Raw genomic sequence first — 19,452 nt, 5'->3', positions numbered from 1 at the left:
TGAATCTGTGACAAAAATAAAGAACTTTGAAATGATAAGCAAATTTGTCTTATATTCCAACTGCGAGCAAAACATTTAGACAAATCAAAGTGAGGATGGACAATCACAGCCTTCCATTGCCAGAATGTTAGCAAGGAAACTGTTTAAGATGAACAAACATCTCCTGTGTAAAAATATGGAGAAAGTTATTAAACATTTGGATTTCTTTGAATTGGATATGCAGAAACTCCTGATGCACAGTGTGTTGTGTGTAACAAAATACTATCCCACAGTTCTCTGGTCCCTGCTTAAAGGGATTTGGAAACCAAATACTTTTTCATACCTAATGTGCATATTTAATGAAAATGATTTTAAGCTTTAAGGAACGGTGGTCCTTTGTTTAAGAAAACTACCGTCCTATTTTTGTACTTAAGAGCAACACATACAATTCTACTTTTGACTATGAAATTGATGGATTGTTTTGGGCTTGTGCTTATCTTCATACTTAAGTATGAGCTTGCTAACCATCCACCTATCAGAATCAGAGTTGTTCAGATGATTTTCCTTTGTTCTTTCCTCTTTATTAATTTTCATTCTTTGGAAAATAGAAGATATGCCCAAAACAACCCTTTTTAAATCAATGTTTGAGAAATATATGCAGAAATGTGTTCTGTCAATATATTCAGAGGGGAAATACTGCTCTACAACACATTTTTCTGTTGGCAGAATATTTTTCTAACGATGTAGAAGAAAGAAATAATTCCTTAGGTTTACTAAATGTGTTATACACTACTACATGGCTACAATTTGAAGCCATTTAATAGTAACAATATGATTGGCCAAAATGTGTGCATATTATACCATGTGTCATACAGGTATATTTACATATCAAATATAATATGTCAAAAAATACATGTAACTCTAATTCCTGTAATGTATGTTGTGAGACCTTTATGACCCAAATAGTGTTCCATACTTTTAACCTGCCATATGACATGAGAGTCACTGCATTTATCCTGATGACATTTTTATGAATGAGGTAAAAAGACTATCATTTTATTTTAATTGGCCAACAGGGAAAAAAATATTTTTTTGTATATTTTTATGAATTACCTGTCTTTAACCAAATTGTAGCGTTTGTTTCTGTGTTACTTTTTCTGTTAAATTGTCAAAGCAAGTGCACAAATGTTAAAACAGACCCTTACTGAATCTCCTTGACATGCAGTCGGATATATAACCTTGCCATAACTAATCTGGGGGTAACAAAAACGGAAGAATTCTTATTCAAAGGCAAAGAGTTCTTTATGGAAAACAGTCACACCAATTTAAAAGTCTATATATCAAATTTAACAAAAGACATTTTCTAGCTGTTGTTTTTAAAACTCCTGTGTCTTCAGAGACAGGCCTGGCTTTGTTAAAGATGCATTACCCAATAAAGTATTACTTAAATTAAATTTGTTCAGTAACTGGTTAATGACCATATCTCCTGTGCTTGCAGTCTTTAGAAAAGTAAGCCAAAGACAAGCATCATGGAGAAAGCTACAGTCTCTCAATATATTAACTTAGATCCTTCCATTCCACACAGAAGATACGTTAATTAAGCAGTAAATATCAATTTGTTTTCCCTATGCTGCTTACACAACCCTGTTTTTTCCAAACAATATTCCAAGATAAACTGTAGTTGTAAAAATGATTCACTGGGAAATAAATAACTTATAACTAACTTACCCTGTTGTATGATGAAGATTTCCTGGAGAACCTGACTCCTTCTTGTTATTGTAATACAGTAGGTGATTGTAGGGGCTTCCAAAATACCTGCTGTAAACATTTTGGACTGCACTAGTTTCAAAATTGAGTTTAACAGTAAAGAAATAATGTATAACAAAGCAAATAATCTTTTATTTTATTAATATCATTACTTGTTTGCTGTGGGACAGCAATGCAGCTAAAAATAATATACTTTCATTATGTCAATTATTTTAGTGTACATTATTTTAATTTTTCCAAGTATTCCCATGTTACTTTGTGCAAACCTACTGTAGTCCAAGCAGCGATGTTATCAGTGATTTCTACCTGTCCCTTGTAAGAAATACTAAAACCTGGGATCAAGAAATATGAGAATTGTTTTTATCAAGCTGGTTGAAATATTCCACATAGGAAACACTGAAAGGTTCCCTTAATTACCTATCTTTATACTAAGAGAAAGGAACCACTGGGGAACTGGTACCATTCTTAGACTATACTGTGCTGTCTGTAAGAAAATCATGTTGTTACTCTTGCCTCACCTATATATTGCAGTTTTAGTCTCTTTAAATGAGTGTGTGATCAACTTTACACTTTTAAATTTCTAAATTTCTAAACTGTCTTAAGGTGTTTTGGAATAATGAGGTTCTGTTGACAGCTTTTTTCATGGTCTGTTGTACAGTACATCAGAAAACCTTGCCTGGCTGATTTGCAAAAAGATTGCTATTCTGAAGTTTTTTGCTTTGACTATCACTTTTGAAAGAGAAATAATTTTATTTTAACAAACGTCTTCACAACAAATGACAACAAATATTTTGGAGGGAATAATACTGAGCCAAAGAGGCCATTACTAATTTCTTCTGAGGTTTATTGTTGTCAAAAATTGAAATAACACAGTTCACCAGGGTTCAATGATATAATCTGTGACTGGCACAGAATGCCAGTTCTTAACAATCATGTGGTGGAGTATTTTCCTGGATGAGCCTCTTGGAATGCCAGAAGAAGATTTTTTTTTTATTCTGGTTGCTTATACTAAATGAGATAAGTTGGAATTAAATGGATCAAAATAAATTGAAACTGATAAGTATTGAGTGCAGCTGGATATCAAATGTTAGAAAATAGTTAAGAAGAACATTTTCATCAAAAGAGCTTCTTTACTATTGAGATTGCATTCCAAAAGTCAAATGTAGAGCACATACAACTCATTATCCATTCCTTTTGGTCCATTAAATTGGCATTTGCACAATCCACATTATAATTTATGTACTAAATTAAAATGATTAAAAATGAATCAAGGTCCCACTTCACCCAAAAATATCTAGAATGTTTAAGATATTTTAAGATTTTATTTCAATACACTTTTGAAATACTTAGGTTAGTTGAAGGTTTATAAAGACCAACAGACCAATGATACATAAAACCTTTGACTTTTGTAACGCACGCCCAGAGCCTAAAGACTTTATCTCATGGTAAGTTATGACAGGTCCAAAAATCATTTTAGTGATTTAGACTTTCCACCACCATCCTATTTGCCTAAATGTGAAAACAACAAAATTGCTGGTCTTGCTTTACAATTGTAGACTTTTAATTTAATTGGGCAGATTTGTTAAGATAACTGATAGTCCCAAAACTCCAAATAACTTTGGAAATGAACCCCTAGGCTCTGAAAAAATGTTTATGAAACCTATGATGTAGTTAATTCTATACATGTAATACTGTATGTAGGATACAATATATCACATTCTATGTGCCCTTATAATAGGTAACTATGAGTTATTTATGAAAAATGTGACATTAGAAAACAAATCAATTATGATTAATACAGATGTTATATGTTTTATTCATGCAAAGTTTTTTGATAGAACATAAAACAAAGTTTGAAGAGTACTCTAGAGTACAAAGTGTTTTTAACAAAAACTGGTGGGTGTAGAATAAGCATATGGGTAATTGTATGAGATGTCTTATGCTGTCCTTAATAGAATAATATCACCATTGAAATGAATTCAGACTGTTTGCTGTTGAACCTCTTACTTTTATTTCCAGAAATGATGTTTTAATACAGACGTTTGGAAGGAGAACAACTCTAATCTTGCCTATGTTTGCTTTCCTATGCACAAGCGTCTCACTGCTGAGCACCCTCTTTGCACTTCTCTCATACCTTTACCCCATCTTCACCCTTGTAGCAGCTCCCTAGCTCATTCCTCATGTTGAGGTGCGGGGGGTGGCCTGTCAGCCTCATCCTCATGACATACAGTACTCCTGTTCCCTCAGCCAGGCGAGTCACCCCGGATAAACTTTCATCTCTTCTCTATGTCGCATTGATTAGGATTTGGCTGAAGTACTGAGTTACTTAATATGTTTTAAGATGATGTCTATTGGAATTGCCTTCAGAACAGATTAACATATTAAGGACCATTGTTCTTTTATGAACAACTTCAGTTGAACATTGAATAATTGTTTAATAACTGTGCTTCCTACATTATTTAGAGGAAACAAACTTGTTATGGAAATTATAGACGTAGACGAAATCTATCAAAGACTTTAGAGTTTGTCTTGAGGATTTGACTTTAGATTTGGCCAGAACCAAAGTACAATTCTGTTAAAGCGTGTAAAAATGCCAGAATGCCTTTCCTTTTTTTTTCAGAAAAATGGTTATAATAGGTAGCATGTATAAAGTTGAGTCTTAATAAAAGTTTAAACACTTTTATACTTCACTTTCCATTTGACAATGATGGCAAACCTATCTGATCTGACTGTTACATATTGTATATCAATTAAAAACCATTACATAATGAAATGCTTCTCACTACTGATCCTTCATTATATAGTAGAGATTATTTTTTGTAAACTACATTGAGCTTTTGGTGAAATTATTAATCACAATTACAACTGATTTTTCTGTACTGTTACAATTAGTTTGGGGATTTTTTTATGTTGCCAAAATCGTGACTGTTTTGTTGAAATACATTTTAGCACATTAATGACATGGAAAATTTATAGAAAAGAAAAAATATATAATTAGAGTCGGGCTGTATTTTAGTGCAGCACATAATTAGATTAGAGCTGTTTGTGAAGCCCAGTTCATGACAGTTTGTCTTTGGAAATAGACATAAGACAATGGGCTAGTGAAGGCAGTGGTAAAAATGGCAGCAGAGTTATTTAAAAACCACAGAGAACAAGCAGTATTTATGTTTAGCCCCCTGAAGGAAGACCACTGAAAAGAAAGTCAGTGATTGGCTGCCCCAGGAACACCAAATAGGGCTGTCCTGTTAAATTTGTGATATATGCAAAGTGATATCCTGTTGTGATCAAAACAAAGTAACGTGTCTTTCTGTTTAAAGTAATTATCATGCTTTGCAATCAAGGGATAGCCTAGCTTTAACCAATTAGCTCTTTTAGGATGTCTTGTTAGTTTATAAAGTCCCTGCTGAGAGTCTGAATTGGCATTTGCTAAGTACAGACTCAAGAGGATAGCCATTGGATGGAATCCTGCTAGACACATTATTAAGTCCTGGAGTGAAGATTTTTGGTTTAAGAATGCCACACCTAACAGACTGTAGTTACTACAAGATGAGAGATGGATCCAGAGTTCCTAATGTAAGGAATTAAACAATATTTTTATTTTTCTCTATTAGAAATGAAGAACAAAAACAGAAAATTAACGAACAAAACTGATAGTTGATAAAGCCTTTTGATTTGGTTTCTTGTAATTATTATTACAATTTAACATTTTTTTTCCTTAATGCATGAAAGACGCAGTTTTCTTTTTTCTGTTATTGCTTAGTAAATCAACACTGCAAAACTGTTATATACAATACTGTGCATTTTTGCTTTGCACTGAAATGCAAAAGAACATTATTATTTGAATGTATTTTCTGTACTTTGGAGTGTGAATTCAACAAATGTGGGTGTTAATTGATGTTTAATACAAACTTTGTTTTTCATTTCATTACTTTGGAGAGATTAAGGCTGCAAAATTGAACTTAGTAAGCATATAATGCTTTTAGAGTTAGCAAGAAGTCTAGAAAGCATTTGCTGGGTAATTGGGATCAAAAATACAAAATGTTGAGTTTATTTACCTTTCTAGAATTGATTTGGACAAATAAGCGTGATATTTCATTAATCTTTCCAACGCCTTACAAACCTTTCAGGACACACTTATTTTAGAACTTTTTTAAAAGGTGGAGAGATAGGTCACACTTACTGAAAATTGGTGAAAAACCAAGCACTGAAAAAAAAAACGTATTTTTTACAGGTTCAAAGTCATCTCGAAAACTCGAAGTATCACATTCAACAAGCACAGAGACAGCAAGTGAAGCAGTACGTGACTCTGGGAACGAAGCTTGCCAGCCAGGGACAGCCAGTCTCCCATGCACACCCTGGACAGCCGCTGTCTGCGGTGATGAGAAATGGCCACCTGCCTCCGATAAATGACAACAGCACACCGGAGAGCCCAGTCACATTGCTGACCCTCACAGCCAGTCATGACAATGAGGTATAACTCCCAAATGGTCAAATCAGTTTAGTTCCCAAGTGAAATGTCTGTTTCTTTGTTTTGTTTGTTCATCAATAACTTCAAACATCCAAATCTGAAACCCCTCGAGAAACTGTTAGATAACAGGCATTTCAGCATTCATATTTTTTTAAGTTGGATAAAGAAATGTTTGTTGTTCAATTAGTTTCTATAAGTGAATACATTTTAGAAAGGAGGGGCAAGACATTTTATTGTTAACAATACACTGATTATTATTTTTTTCCTTTTAGTTTCCAATGGATGAAGTTATTGATGACTTAATTAGCCTTGAATCCAGTTTCAATGATGAGGGCTTGGGATGCATGGAACCTAACATCATAATGCCAAACACTGTAAGTACAGTAAATTCATTATTCCTCACATTTGAATGTGTCACACCCCACAAAAGGAATAAATAAACCTACTTAGTTCCCAAACAGCAGTAGCAGATGTTTAGAAGAATTGTATCGTTCTCGTAAGAAGCTATTGTGTAGAAAAATAAAAACAATGTTCACGTTGAGGGCCATAGTGCGAGCAGGACTCAAACTATTAATGTCACAAAAGTTTAAAATACTTTTTACAGTTTGACAAGATATGACAAGATATGTGCTACTAAGCACTGAGGAAGACAAAAAATTACTCTGATAATGAGGCCATAACATTCATAAATTTTATTTTTACTTTAAACAACTTAGTTAAGGAACTAAACAAATCAAGCTGAAACAGGCAAAGACCGATTGTCTTTCTATCACAAACTATGCAAACCTAAAAAATTAGAATCATTGCATTTTAGATTATTTCAGTTTTGCATTAACATAGAACTATAATAACAGTATGAGAGAATTGTTACTTACAGTACCATCCCAAAAATAAAGATATAAAAACTGAATATCAATGACAAGTGAGTTCTTTACACTTCTGCTACTGTACTTTAGTAAAACAAATCAAACGGTTATCATTAGGGATATCAGTTTGCAAATGAGAGGAGGCAATGTACTGTGGGACAGAAGGCTCATTTGTGATGATATCTTGTTGATTCTGATGTAGGACTTGACAGCACATTGATTCGGGGATTATGAATATTGCAAGTGTTTAATTGGGCAATTTATTACTCAAACAACTGAAATTAAGAAAAGTATCTGTACAGCGTAATTTTATTTTAGATGTTTTTAACCTGCTTTTTCTGTAAGCAGACTCCTCATGGCCAAAGCCAAAGCAGAGATGGCTCAACTTTCCCTTTTTTGTTTAAAAATCTCCTTACTTTATTTCTTCCTATCCACCCTCTTAGTAAATAACAAGGGTGCCTTTGCATTTTCTATTCTCCCTATTGTAGTTTGTCTACTTGTTGTATACTGAAAAGCTCAGATAACAAATTAAAATTTAGCCACAGAAAGCATCTACTGTAAATATTTGCTGCTTCAGACAGCAAAAAAAGTCTTCTTTCAAGAAATGATACAGTGATCATCCTGATTTGAATACTAAAAAGTAACTTATATTAATATTAATAGTCAAGTTACCAAGTAGAATTGGCAGATTTCCGTCTTTCATTGCCTATACCTTTCAGTGTTGTACTCTTGTTTTTAGATTACAACACTGAAAAAACAGATTTTAATTTAAAGCACTACAGTATGTACGGTATTTGTAAGTATATGGTGTATCCCTGGACTGAACATATCAGCTAAAAATGCTTTTTGCAATTTTACATTTTTTTTGGTAAAAATCTGATTGTACAGTTAAGGAAGGAGTTTTTATAGGATGGATTGGTAAATATTAACACCTTCATTGGTCATTTCAGCCATACCCTTTTGTGAGCTTCTATCCAGATCAGATTAGGTTTAAAGACCTGGAAGGAGTCAAAGGTCAACTCCTCACTAGAGCTAAAGCTTAGCACATTTTCACTTGACTAATACGGGTTAGCCAGCTTTGACCAAGCAAGACAGGATGAAAAAGGAAAGCAAAACAATTCATTTTTTGGACATTATTACATCTCTGAAAAAAAAGCCGGTAAGCAAACTAGTTTCAGATTATACGTATCTGTTTATAATTTCTCAGCTAACGACCAAATGGGCTGCAATTAATGAGATTACAATTCATATTACTGTTTATTTAAACAAAAACGCATTCTGTAGAAATGGGCAAAACCTGTGCTCAAATATGATGCACGACAAGCCAAGTAAAATGAGCAAGCAATCTTCATGTTGTATATGTTTACATTTAGGTTTTTGTGATACATGAGACCTAAAAGATTTAAGAAGTACAGAACTGTAATACTGTATGCATAACCAGTGATATCAACAACTCAGGGTAACATTTCTACATTCTAAAGCTACCCCATTATTACAATCTGAGCTGTATTTGTTCTTGACACAACTCTTTTGGTTGTGCCTGCATCTCAATCACTGCAAATTACTCTGCATTTGTTCAGTTACATTATACAGTATACTGTATAGCTGTGTGTGCCCTGCAATGGATCGGTGTCCCATCCAGAGTGTACCCTGACTTGCTCCCTTATCCAGCATAGGCTCTGGCTCCCTGGTGACCCTGAATTGGATGTGTAATTTTAATTTTTCTTCAGTGTTATTATTATAATTAACCTCTATAGTAGCTACTTTTCAGTGAAGCTGATGGCTAAAGTCTTGTATCACCTTGAACTGCTGAAAGAACAAAGCAAATTCTTTAGTTGGGAATGTGCTTAATATATCTAAATCCTTGTAATCCTAGAGACTAAATGCATTTCTTTTGCAGAAGCAGGTTCTTTACAGCCTTTGACTAAGTCCACCAGAGGTGTGACAGTTTAAAGCAGATTTTGTTAACCATAATATCAAAAAGAGCAAAGTGGAGTGGAGACTGATACTGAAACATTCCCTGTGGGCTTTCTGAAATTATATGATGCTTCGCTGGTTCAATTAATTTTAATTAGCCATACAATACAATACATCATCATTTTGCCATGTCAACTTGTCTTAGAACACAGATGCGAATGGATTTAAGTGATTACAGAGAGTGCAGATGGAGGATGGTCTTAATTCTGACTTTCAGAAGCATTTTTATTCACTGTAGTACAGAAAACTGTGCTGTATGTACAGAAAACGTATGGTCCCACTTTATTGTTCATTTTGGAAATGATATCAAAGTCCAGATAGCATTTTTCATTCTCTGTACCCTAGGGACTTTTCTCAGGGAATTAGCAACAGTTGTTTTTCTATATGGTCTTTCAAAGATGTGAACTTTCTTTTGCCCTTCAGAAGTTTTCTGTTGCTTTTTTCATGCCTTTACAGTCTGTAAGCTTTCCCAACTGGCAATCAGTCAAACACATTAGTTTTACCAGTTCTGCTGTTTCTTCACTTATGTATTTCTTGTCTGTTGCTGATGATGTGGAAGATGAGGTGCTGCCGTTCAATACCTTAGTACCTGTTAAAACTCTAGCCAGTCTCCTGTACTTGCCTTGCTCCATGGTACAGTGCCTTGCTATATAAAGTATACAGCTAGTTTGGCAAGATACAGATATTTTATATGATAATAATCAAAATGATCCTAGGTAGTTCTTTTCCACCATTAATTGGCCCTCTCACTGCTTCACATAGCTGTACAGCATGGCCTCCTTGTGTGCCTGACATTGCTGGTTGTAATCTTTCTCATTTTGCACTGCCCATTCCTGAACTGCACTGCCATTTCTTTTTGTATGAGACACACCTTGCATTCTTAAGGTACAACAGGTAGATGCTTTATTATTCTCGGATTGCACTTCTGATATGCTTCGATGACACAAATTCCTTTTCATTTTCATGTTTTTGGGATTATCCCATCAGTTATGTAAAACCAGTTTTGGGATGTTGTCTGCTTATGACACTGTGCGTGAATTTCTGTCCAAAATATAAAAAGATGGGTGTGATCTTCAAACCTGCATTGACTTTTGCAGAATATTGTCAAGCATTTATTTTCCATTTGAGAAATATTGAGAAATTGTATCTATACTGGCTATGTCTGTACCTGAAAAACGGAGTCTAGCCTTTTGTTTCTTAGGGATTTATTATTGCAATGTCCTATTCATATTCTTACTATTATATTAAAATATAAAAGATTAATATTCTTCAATTCCAAAGAAACAATTAATCAGTTGGGGTATGCAAATAGCTTTAAGACTGTGTCTGCAGCATATGTAGATTATAAATTAGAATGTCTTCAAGGATGCCTGAATAGATAAAAAAATTGCAAATTTAAATGACTATATCACAAAAACTGTTTGAGATATTACTGTGCAATTTTGCCTCAAATCCTTCTCCGCAGTTCTAATACTGAGCATGCACTAAATGTCAAGAATATTTGGGATGGTCAAGCCAAAATCAGGTAGATTTCACACAAAATTACACTATTTTGACTGTGGCAAGGCTGCACTGTTTATAGTAAATGTCCTAAAAATGTTATGAGAAACATTTTCACTTCACCACAGAGGAAAGCTATTTGAAATGGCTACTTTGTCCTGTTTTTTTAAGTTTGGGTGGCACTTTATTGAATTGTCTACTTTAACTTCCAGCATGAGAGACCAGAGTTAATCTCTGAGTATTTAGAATGGACTTTAATCAAGTTGCCAGGAGGGAGAGATCAATAAGATTGAACAGTTGCCTAGTGCCCAGAGAAACCCAAAAGGAGGCAAGATTGGCACAGAATGAGAATGTGAGATTGGTTTTGGACTAATTGCCTTGGAAGCACTTGTGCAACTCATAAAAAGCTACATGTGTTAGTAAATATACTGTATTGACAATATACATTGGTTTGCTAAATGACGCAAAGCTTTATTAATTGTTTTTGTATTGCAAAATGCTCGTTTTCAAAATTGAAATTGAAAATAAAATAGCAGTCTATATAACAACAGTTTCTACAGCATTCCTCTTGCAGTAGTTCTATATACAAAATCCCATTCACTACTGTTAAATTGCAAGGAAAGGTAGAATAATTTTAAGGACTCCTTCAGGAAAGTTAGCAACACTTATTATCGATAACAAGAGATAAGGCAAAGGCTACTTTTCTGAGAATTAAATAAAAGTATTTTAAAACCACAGCTTTGGTACAAACCCAATGCAGTTGCTTCATGAACATTTGCCTTTGTTACTGTACTCGATTGTAGGTAAATAAAATCTGAGCCACAAACTGTTTATCTCTGTATTTGTTAAATTAACTTAAACACCTGAAAAACATTATTGCTATATACACATGTATTATGTATCATGGAATTATAAAAACATATTGCAGTTCAATGACAGCGAGTGACTGAATTGTTCTGGTGGATTCATTTATCCTAATGGTACTTTTCTCTTTTATTTTGACAAGATGCCGCTGAACAGCAATATTTTGGATGTGTACACTGGAGAGCAAGGTATGACAGCAACTAATCTTGGAATGACATCTGGTTCATGTCCCACAAACCTCAGTGTAAAAAGGGAAGTCACAGGTATGAAATGCAGCACACAGTATTTAAAAACATAATTTGAAAAATACCATGACTGCAAAATTTCTACCCTTTTAGAGAGGATGTTCATCGGACATTTGAAATACTATAATTATACGGAAATTAGGATACAGTATAAAAAAACAACACATAACATACAGTTGAATAGTGATTTATTTGAAAAAAAAAACTTAAAAAAAAAAACCTCTGAAAACCCATCTTCAGAACAGTGTAACACAGGATTGTTTACTTGCCTAGTGCTGTTATCTTCCACAGTGCTTTTGCCTGGTTATGTACCACCTCTTGTAGGGTCTCTCTTTTATGACCAGCTGTGTTAATGACTGTTTTGACAGGCCTCTGTACTTTTGTAAATGTGAAATCTTACTAACTGGAAAGACCTGTAACTGTTCAACATATTTACAACACTGTACCTGTAAAAACAATTTGAATGCATATTTCATTTGAATTCTAAAAAGGGAATATTTATCTACCTGTTAAATAGAACCTATTGTTGCACACACTTTAATAGGGTATTTTAGAAAAGATGAGAATATGATGGGCAAATACCTTTTTGAGAATATTAGATCATAACAGTAGCTGTATGTAGGTCATTATATACAGTACATCCACAATGAAAGACAAAGATGACTGAAATAATGAAGATTTTGAAATCTTTTAATTTTAAGTTTGCAGATAAAATTATTGATTCAGCTTTCTGCAAGATAATATTTCATTGAAAAAATAAAAATTAGGTGGCTTAAATATAATGAGATTAAGAATATATATCTCAAGAAAAATATTAGAACATTAAGAATGTTGGAACATGAGCCATTTGACCCATCCTACTCATTTTATTTCAAATAACTAAGTGGTTTGTATCTTGACAGTTTCTGACAGAAGCCAGGGTATCTGCTTTGACACCATGACCTTGTAGCTTAGTCTAAACTCCTACAACCCTTTGTGTAAAGAAGTGCACCCTGTTCTCAGTTTTAAATGCACTTCTCATTAGGTTCCTCTGATTTGTGTTTCACTGTTGTTTTTGAAATTCCTAGTACTGCCTTTGTTAGTGTCTTTCGGGATTTGGATTACTTTAAATCAGTTCAGGAACAAGATGAGAGCCACAGAGCTACAAGGTGATACATACAGTATTAAAAAGACTTAGGTGTTTATCTTGAAACATGGTTTAAATATTCTAGTCATTTTAGGGCAGAAATAAAAAGGAAAGCAATTCAACGATGAAACATGAATCATGAGGAAATTACGGGGAAGCATAATCAAAAATGAAAACAGGAGACACTTTGTTACAAATTAGGTTGTGGTCATACAGAACAAAATACCTAGATGCTTCGTTGAAGATTATACAATAGCTTCTTTCAAGGAAGAGTTGGAAAAGATCCACCTTGGATCAATTAGTAAAAAGTAATTAAATGAGCTACATGGGTACATTTGCAACTTTATTGGTACCTTTACTTTCATTCTCATGTAAAACTGAAGAGTTTTTATGTTTCTCCTTTTTTATTCCTATTTGTCAATGGCTCAGTTCCCATTATCATCAAAGTGGTGTAACTGTTAACCTATAACCGCTTTCCTCGTGAAGTAATTACAGTATCAGTCTAGGCAGATCATTTTAGATCTTCAATCATTCTGGGAAGGGTGTGACAAAAGTTTGGTTAGAAGTTATATGTTTGTGGTTGTTTCACCAAGGGGTATGGCATTTGTTTCCCATTCTCCCTTATTTTAGAAATAAAAAGATGTCTCCAAAACTTTTCACTTCACCAAGTGAAAGTAAATCACTTCCTGTTTTTATTGTGTGCAACTGGACAATGGATTCTTAGAGAGGTTAAGTGAACTTATTAAATTAACACAAGTGAATTGATAAATTCAATCTAAGGTCCCTAGTAGTTATAATATAGAAGAATGTGTATTACAGACAAGTGCTGAATGAATGTAAAGAATTGTTAATCATTTCATATCAGAGGGCACGCAACTTGAGAATCATATGAAACAGGGTTTCAGAGGCTTTACTGTACAAACCCTAGAGGGCAAAGAACCCAACGATCTTTAGCTTCAGAGTGAAAATGTCAAGCACATGTGCGCTATTGTCAAGAAAAAAGCTGTTTTTCAGAACTGAGTTACCCAGTACTTCATTCAGTTACCTTAGTTTCTATATATTCTGTAAATAATTTATTAATGTATCTATCATTGTTTTTTACAGAACACGACACTCGTGCTCTTGCCAAAGAGCGACAGAAGAAAGATAATCACAATTTAAGTAAGTTGAGATGAACTCTGTTGCAAATGAAATGCCAATGTACTTAAAAATGTGAAAATATCATTCCTTTTAGCCATTTTGTTTTTGAAACTCAATCAGTTCATTAGCAGTAATGTATATCGTGCAAACATGGGCAAAAAATTAACATCAGATTTTGCTTTAGTACCTCAAATAAAGTCTGGACTGATAAATGAAATTGAATTTTTCATTTTTCAAAATCAAAGAAGAAGCCTTGTCACTAGTCAATGAAAGACTTGTTTTCTTTAGCCAATTAGAGAAACTTATTCTTCTTTCAAGAGCTGTATTCCAATGGTATTACTGTCTGTCACAGATTGTTGCTAAGGGCTAGCTGGCAAAAAAGTCGAAGGATACTATTTTTCTTTCTTAACAGAGCAGTGATTGAAAACTCTGGAAATATATCAAAATATGCCCAAAAGAATAAGGCAGACATCTAAATCTCGTCTAAAATGTTTTACTCTTCCACCAGTTGAAAGAAGACGAAGATACAACATAAACTACAGAATAAAGGAACTTGGTACACTAATTCCAAAGTCTAATGACCCGTACGTATCCAGATCTAAAATATTTTTAACTTCAATGCATGCATCTAACACTAAATGTACTATATGACCATTGAAGGGTTACACAAAGTTCAAGATCTCTTAAGAAATTATGACTAAAAAAAGGTGTGGTTCTTAATCTGCAGTTGGAAATGTTCAGCCTTTAGAGACTTGGGTGTCGTCAACCTGCTAGCATTGTATCGTGAAAGTCCAGTCCTTGATGGCAGGTTTCTAGTGCTAGAAACAAGAAGCTACTTTAAAGAAAATGGGTTCTGTCAAGTTCAGGGTCAATGGTAAATGATTGTTGGCAGTTTTATAACCAGATATTAGAATTCTTGAGTTTTGGAGGCCTTGGTTCACATCCTATTTACCTTACATAGACCTCTATTTAATCTGCATGGCAAAAAAGCACAATTAATGAGGTACAATTGCAGGCACTGTTAGAAAAATCAAGCAAAAAAATCTGAATATATTTTTGGGGGCCTATTACATAAAACCATAATATTTAATGAAATTACTTGAAATTAAAATGGGAAAAGGGCGTAGATACTATTTTCAAACCATTATTGTTCAAGGCATTTGTCTGTCTTTGTGATAAAATGTTCAATGAAATGCACTACACAGTATGTGATGAAGAAGTTTTTACTTTGATGTCAAAAGGCAGTGTCTTATCTAGAAACTGTACCTATTAGCATTGCAATATTTAAAGCCTAATGAATACTATACACACAGTATAAAGAGAAGTTAAATAAAAAGTCAAACATTTGAGTAAAAGTTTATGCACAAAGATTCCACTAATGCAATTCTTAGCCAAAATTGAAATCAGTCCTGCAATGCAATTGAACTTTTGATAAAAATTAAACAGAAGGTTACTGATTCAGCCATGCTATTAGCACATGATAAAAGAGATTATTAGCTGTGATCAGACAAACGTCTTATTCTGAGAGAAAGGACATTCTTACAACTGCTCATTTCTTAAAGAAGTAATGGTATCAGAAATACACTGTATATTGCTTCCCTTCCAAAGTCCCATTTTTTTACTTCTTCTGACACCAATTTTCATTCTGGGATTAATTTTACCATACAAGGGCTCTAGAATTGACTTTCTGCAGATATACTTAACTATTCTATTAAAATTCCCATTCAGAAGCAATAATGTCCGAGAATGAATAATGGTCATGTAAATCATCATTTCTTATTAATATAAAAGGCCTTTGTAAGTTTTTAAAAATTCTGCTGATGTGCACATTTGTGAAAAGGTTATCTTTACATCCTGCAGTGATATGCGCTGGAACAAAGGAACTATTTTAAAAGCATCAGTGGAGTACATTAAATGGCTTCAGAAAGAGCAGCAGCATGCGAGGGAGCTGGAGAACAGGCAGAAGAAACTGGAGCAGGCCAACAGGAGGCTTCTGCTGCGAATTCAGGTCTGTGTAAGCCACTCCAAAGCCGCAACATTAAAGAGTTTGAGCTTGACAGAAAACTAAGACTCATTATTGATGTTTTGTAAGCACATTTCCCTTTTTGCTTTGAACTATGCCGCGTAGCAGTAATTACCTGATTAATAAATACCAGCTACAGCTCTGTCAGAAGAGGAATTAGGTTTGGATTAGATTATGTGGCCTAATAGTATCGAAGAGTAATGCTGCTCCATTTTTAAAATTATGCATTAAAATGTAACGGTTATTGACATATTTGTAGAAGATGCACCAAAGGCATTACAGAACTCATCACCCGCTGAGACATCGCAATTAAGTGTAAAATTAATTACTCTATAGACTGGCAAGGCATGCAATTCCCTCATTTTAGTTTAAACTTATCAGCAAATGCAACATATAATTTATCCTTAGGCTTTCTCATTGGCTGTATAAACAAAAATGTGGTTGTCTTAAAAATACAACATGTATTTTGTTGTTGTTTTTTGGGGGGAATGGGGGAATTATCACCTCTTTAGTGTAAAAATAAAATACCCAGTTACCTTTTGGAGAATTTATAAGATAAAGTTGAGTTATGAAATAGAAAAATTGTAGACTATAGTAAAAACATTCTACATTTATGACAGTCAGTCTAAAACTGAAGCAAGTTAAGAGACACTTCTTTTTATTATATATAATCTAAAATCAGTTAAAACTGTCTATAGACTTCAGAGGCTATGCCAAGATCTCATTGATTAGGAAAAGTAATTACATGTTACAGAACCAAGAATAATAGACAATATTAGTCTTTTATTACCTTTTCATATTCATCTGATTATGGCTAAAGCATTATGAAATATATATCTGAATATGATATCTAGAGCAGCTACACAGTCCTTCAGTAGAAAACAGCAAAAAATGCTGTAGAAAATAAATTAGAGGCTCAGATCTCCAAGCCATTTTGAGCAGGTGAACAATGTTAATGGTTTAATATACCCCACAGTATTATATGCCCTGGTACTGTTTAAAATAGCCCAGTCCAACTGATTGCACTACTGTAAAGGTTAATAAGTGCCATGGGAGTTTGAAAAGTACCATGGGACTTTTGTAAATGGGTTGTCTTAGCAGTGTCATGCAACAATATCTTTAAGTGGGTTGTCTAGCAATGTCATGCAACAATTCCAAAAACAGTATTAAAAGGCTTACTTGTTAATGTGAAAACCTTTTTTGTGACCCACGGTATTTTGATTAATGATCATTTTGCATTCACTCTACCATGCTGTATTTATTGCACACCCTTCAGGGCATGCTTTGCTTTGATTGATACTTGTAAGGTACAGTATATGAGTATGTACTTGTACCGGATTTGCAAAGTGATTCATTCACTATTCAAGAAAAGCAACAGAAAACAGAACAATACTGCTTACTCTTTGAAGGGATAGTTTGGAAGAAACAGCAGTCCTAACACCCTTCTCCTTTGTTTGTGTAGGAGTTGGAGATTCAGGCTCGTGCTCATGGTCTGCCCACGATGGCTTCATCCCTGGGGGCTGTGGAGCTGTCCTCCCACCTCATGAAGCAGCCGCACCAGCCGCAGCAGCAGCCGTACCAGGAGGAGCTGAATGGCCTGTATGTGCAGCAGGCCGCAGGGCCTCCAATGCCAGGCGTCGACCACGGCGACGGCTCCACCACCTTCTCCGACCCGCTCTCCCACTTCACAGACTTCTCCTTCAGCGCCACACTCAAAGAGGAGCACCGGCTGGATGAGATCCTCATGGATGACCCCTTGTCACCATTCGGGACCGACCCCCTCCTGTCAGCCACGTCCCCTGTGGCATCTAAGGGGAGCAGCCGGCGGAGCAGCTTCAGCACGGACGACGGTGATGACTTATGATGGCTGCACAGCACTTTGCCTCTGTTTACATTCCATCACAAACTTTGCCAGTCTCCTTCCCAGGTCCCACCGGAACTGTCGGCTTCACCTTTGTGAGCCGCTAGACTTCTCTCAGTTGTTTTCAAACACCAAAGTGCTTCGCCTGTTGACTGGAGGCCAGTATTAGACAGCACCAATCATTCCAGCAAATACAGCAAAGGGAGACAGACTACCTATTGCTGGAATTTAATACTTAAGCACTATGGTGCTAGCAGACTGTTAGCACACTAACTCAAAATGTAAATACTGTACAATATGTTTAGCATAAACAAGTAACAGTTATTAATATCTAATGGTGTGTTTTAGAACAAAATAACCATTGTTGCAATGGCACAGAACAAGTACTAAAAACTGAATTCATCAGTTTGACTTCTGATGTACTGTACCTTATTTCACACAAGATGATGTCTTTGCACCTGAGACTTTAAATAACATGATGAATAACATGAACATGTGTTCTAATAATGCTCCTAACAGCCAAAAGCTCAACGAGAATTTTGTATTGTCTTTTTCTTCAATTATGTTTTGGTGTTTAAACATGTTTTAATCCGACACCTTTTAAAACAATGATTTGTTACAATATTTAACCTGTAACTATTTTTATGAGGGTCACTGGGTACAAGGGAGGGGTGGGGTTGAGGATTTAGTAATAAGACACAATAAACCCCTTTTTTAAAAAAAAAATGCTGTCTGGTTTTCATGTCAGTGTCCATCCACATCATTTCTAATTCGCAAACTTTTCAGCAAACCTCCAAGATATTTATATATTTTTTGTATAAATATCTTTTTTTTTTAAATTGATATTATAATAATGAGTCTGGTAACCAGGGAAATCCAATAAAGACAATACGAACAACGATATCCAAAAAGCGTGGTTGAAAAAGGCAGGAGTAAAGATCAGGAACCGGGAGATCAGTCAGGAAGGTCTGAAGGCACACGAGAATTCTACGGGAGGCTTCTCGATAGTGAGCATGGGTTGGTGCATGAGGGAACTTCAGATATTGAGGGAGAGGGACGTGGTTGGATAATTGGTCTGGGAGTGAGAATCTGTGGAATCTGGTGAATATGAGAATGTGATGGGTTCTGTTAGAAATGAGATCGTGAAACAGTGGGTTTGGGAATGTAACAGGGTTAGCGAGGGAGAGTGCGGGGGGCGTGACAGAAATGTTATTTTGAGCAAATTATTTTATTTAAATCTCTACATATAAAATAATAAAAACCAAAGAAACATACATTTGGTTTAAATGGTTGTTGTAAGTGGTTTGAAACATGTACAGTACGTCAGCAGGTCTCCTGGAAGCTGCTTCAGGCTTTGTATAAGGTGTTATCATCAAATTGCAAATTAGGCTTGGAGATACTGCAGTTCTTGGACTTATTTAGAAGATGTCACTCAATGTGAGAAAAGCAATTAATTGCAAGGTGTTAAAAACATGCAGCAGGTAAAATTTAAGATTAAATGCACTTATGTGTTATTATATGAATGCAAATATAGGAACTATATTTATGTGATATGCATCTTGGGTTAATTATTCATGTATTATTATTTATGTAGTAAGTTAACCCATTTAGACTAACGTGCACATTTGCAAAAGAG

General features: G+C 34.7%; 1 protein-coding gene across 6 annotated transcripts in view; it reads left to right on the top strand.

Moving 5' to 3' along the window:
- The window catches only part of tfec (transcription factor EC), a 74,429-nt gene extending 55,900 nt beyond the window's left edge, over positions 1 to 18,529 (top strand). For 3 of the 6 annotated variants that reach the window (XM_015352676.2, XM_015352679.2, XM_015352680.2), the window contains 7 exons: positions 5,978 to 6,217; positions 6,487 to 6,588; positions 11,564 to 11,684; positions 13,897 to 13,953; positions 14,441 to 14,516; positions 15,793 to 15,940; positions 17,418 to 18,529. In XM_015352676.2, coding sequence (XP_015208162.1) covers positions 5,978 to 6,217; positions 6,487 to 6,588; positions 11,564 to 11,684; positions 13,897 to 13,953; positions 14,441 to 14,516; positions 15,793 to 15,940; positions 17,418 to 17,819 — 1,146 coding nt within the window. In that variant the 3' untranslated portion in view covers positions 17,820 to 18,529. Of the gene's footprint in view, positions 1 to 3,080; positions 5,320 to 5,977; positions 6,218 to 6,486; positions 6,589 to 11,563; positions 11,685 to 13,896; positions 13,954 to 14,440; positions 14,517 to 15,792; positions 15,941 to 17,417 lie in introns of those variants that run through there. The other 3 variants (XM_015352678.2, XM_006633420.3, XM_015352677.2) reach the window with 3 other exon arrangements.
- Positions 18,530 to 19,452: the final 923 nt, after the last annotated feature.

Source organism: Lepisosteus oculatus, chromosome 7, assembly GCF_040954835.1.
Source record: "Lepisosteus oculatus isolate fLepOcu1 chromosome 7, fLepOcu1.hap2, whole genome shotgun sequence".
Lineage (NCBI taxonomy): Eukaryota > Metazoa > Chordata > Actinopteri > Semionotiformes > Lepisosteidae > Lepisosteus > Lepisosteus oculatus.
The sequence above is the reverse complement of the archived record's forward strand: the minus strand, read 5'-3'. Positions and strand labels throughout refer to the sequence as shown.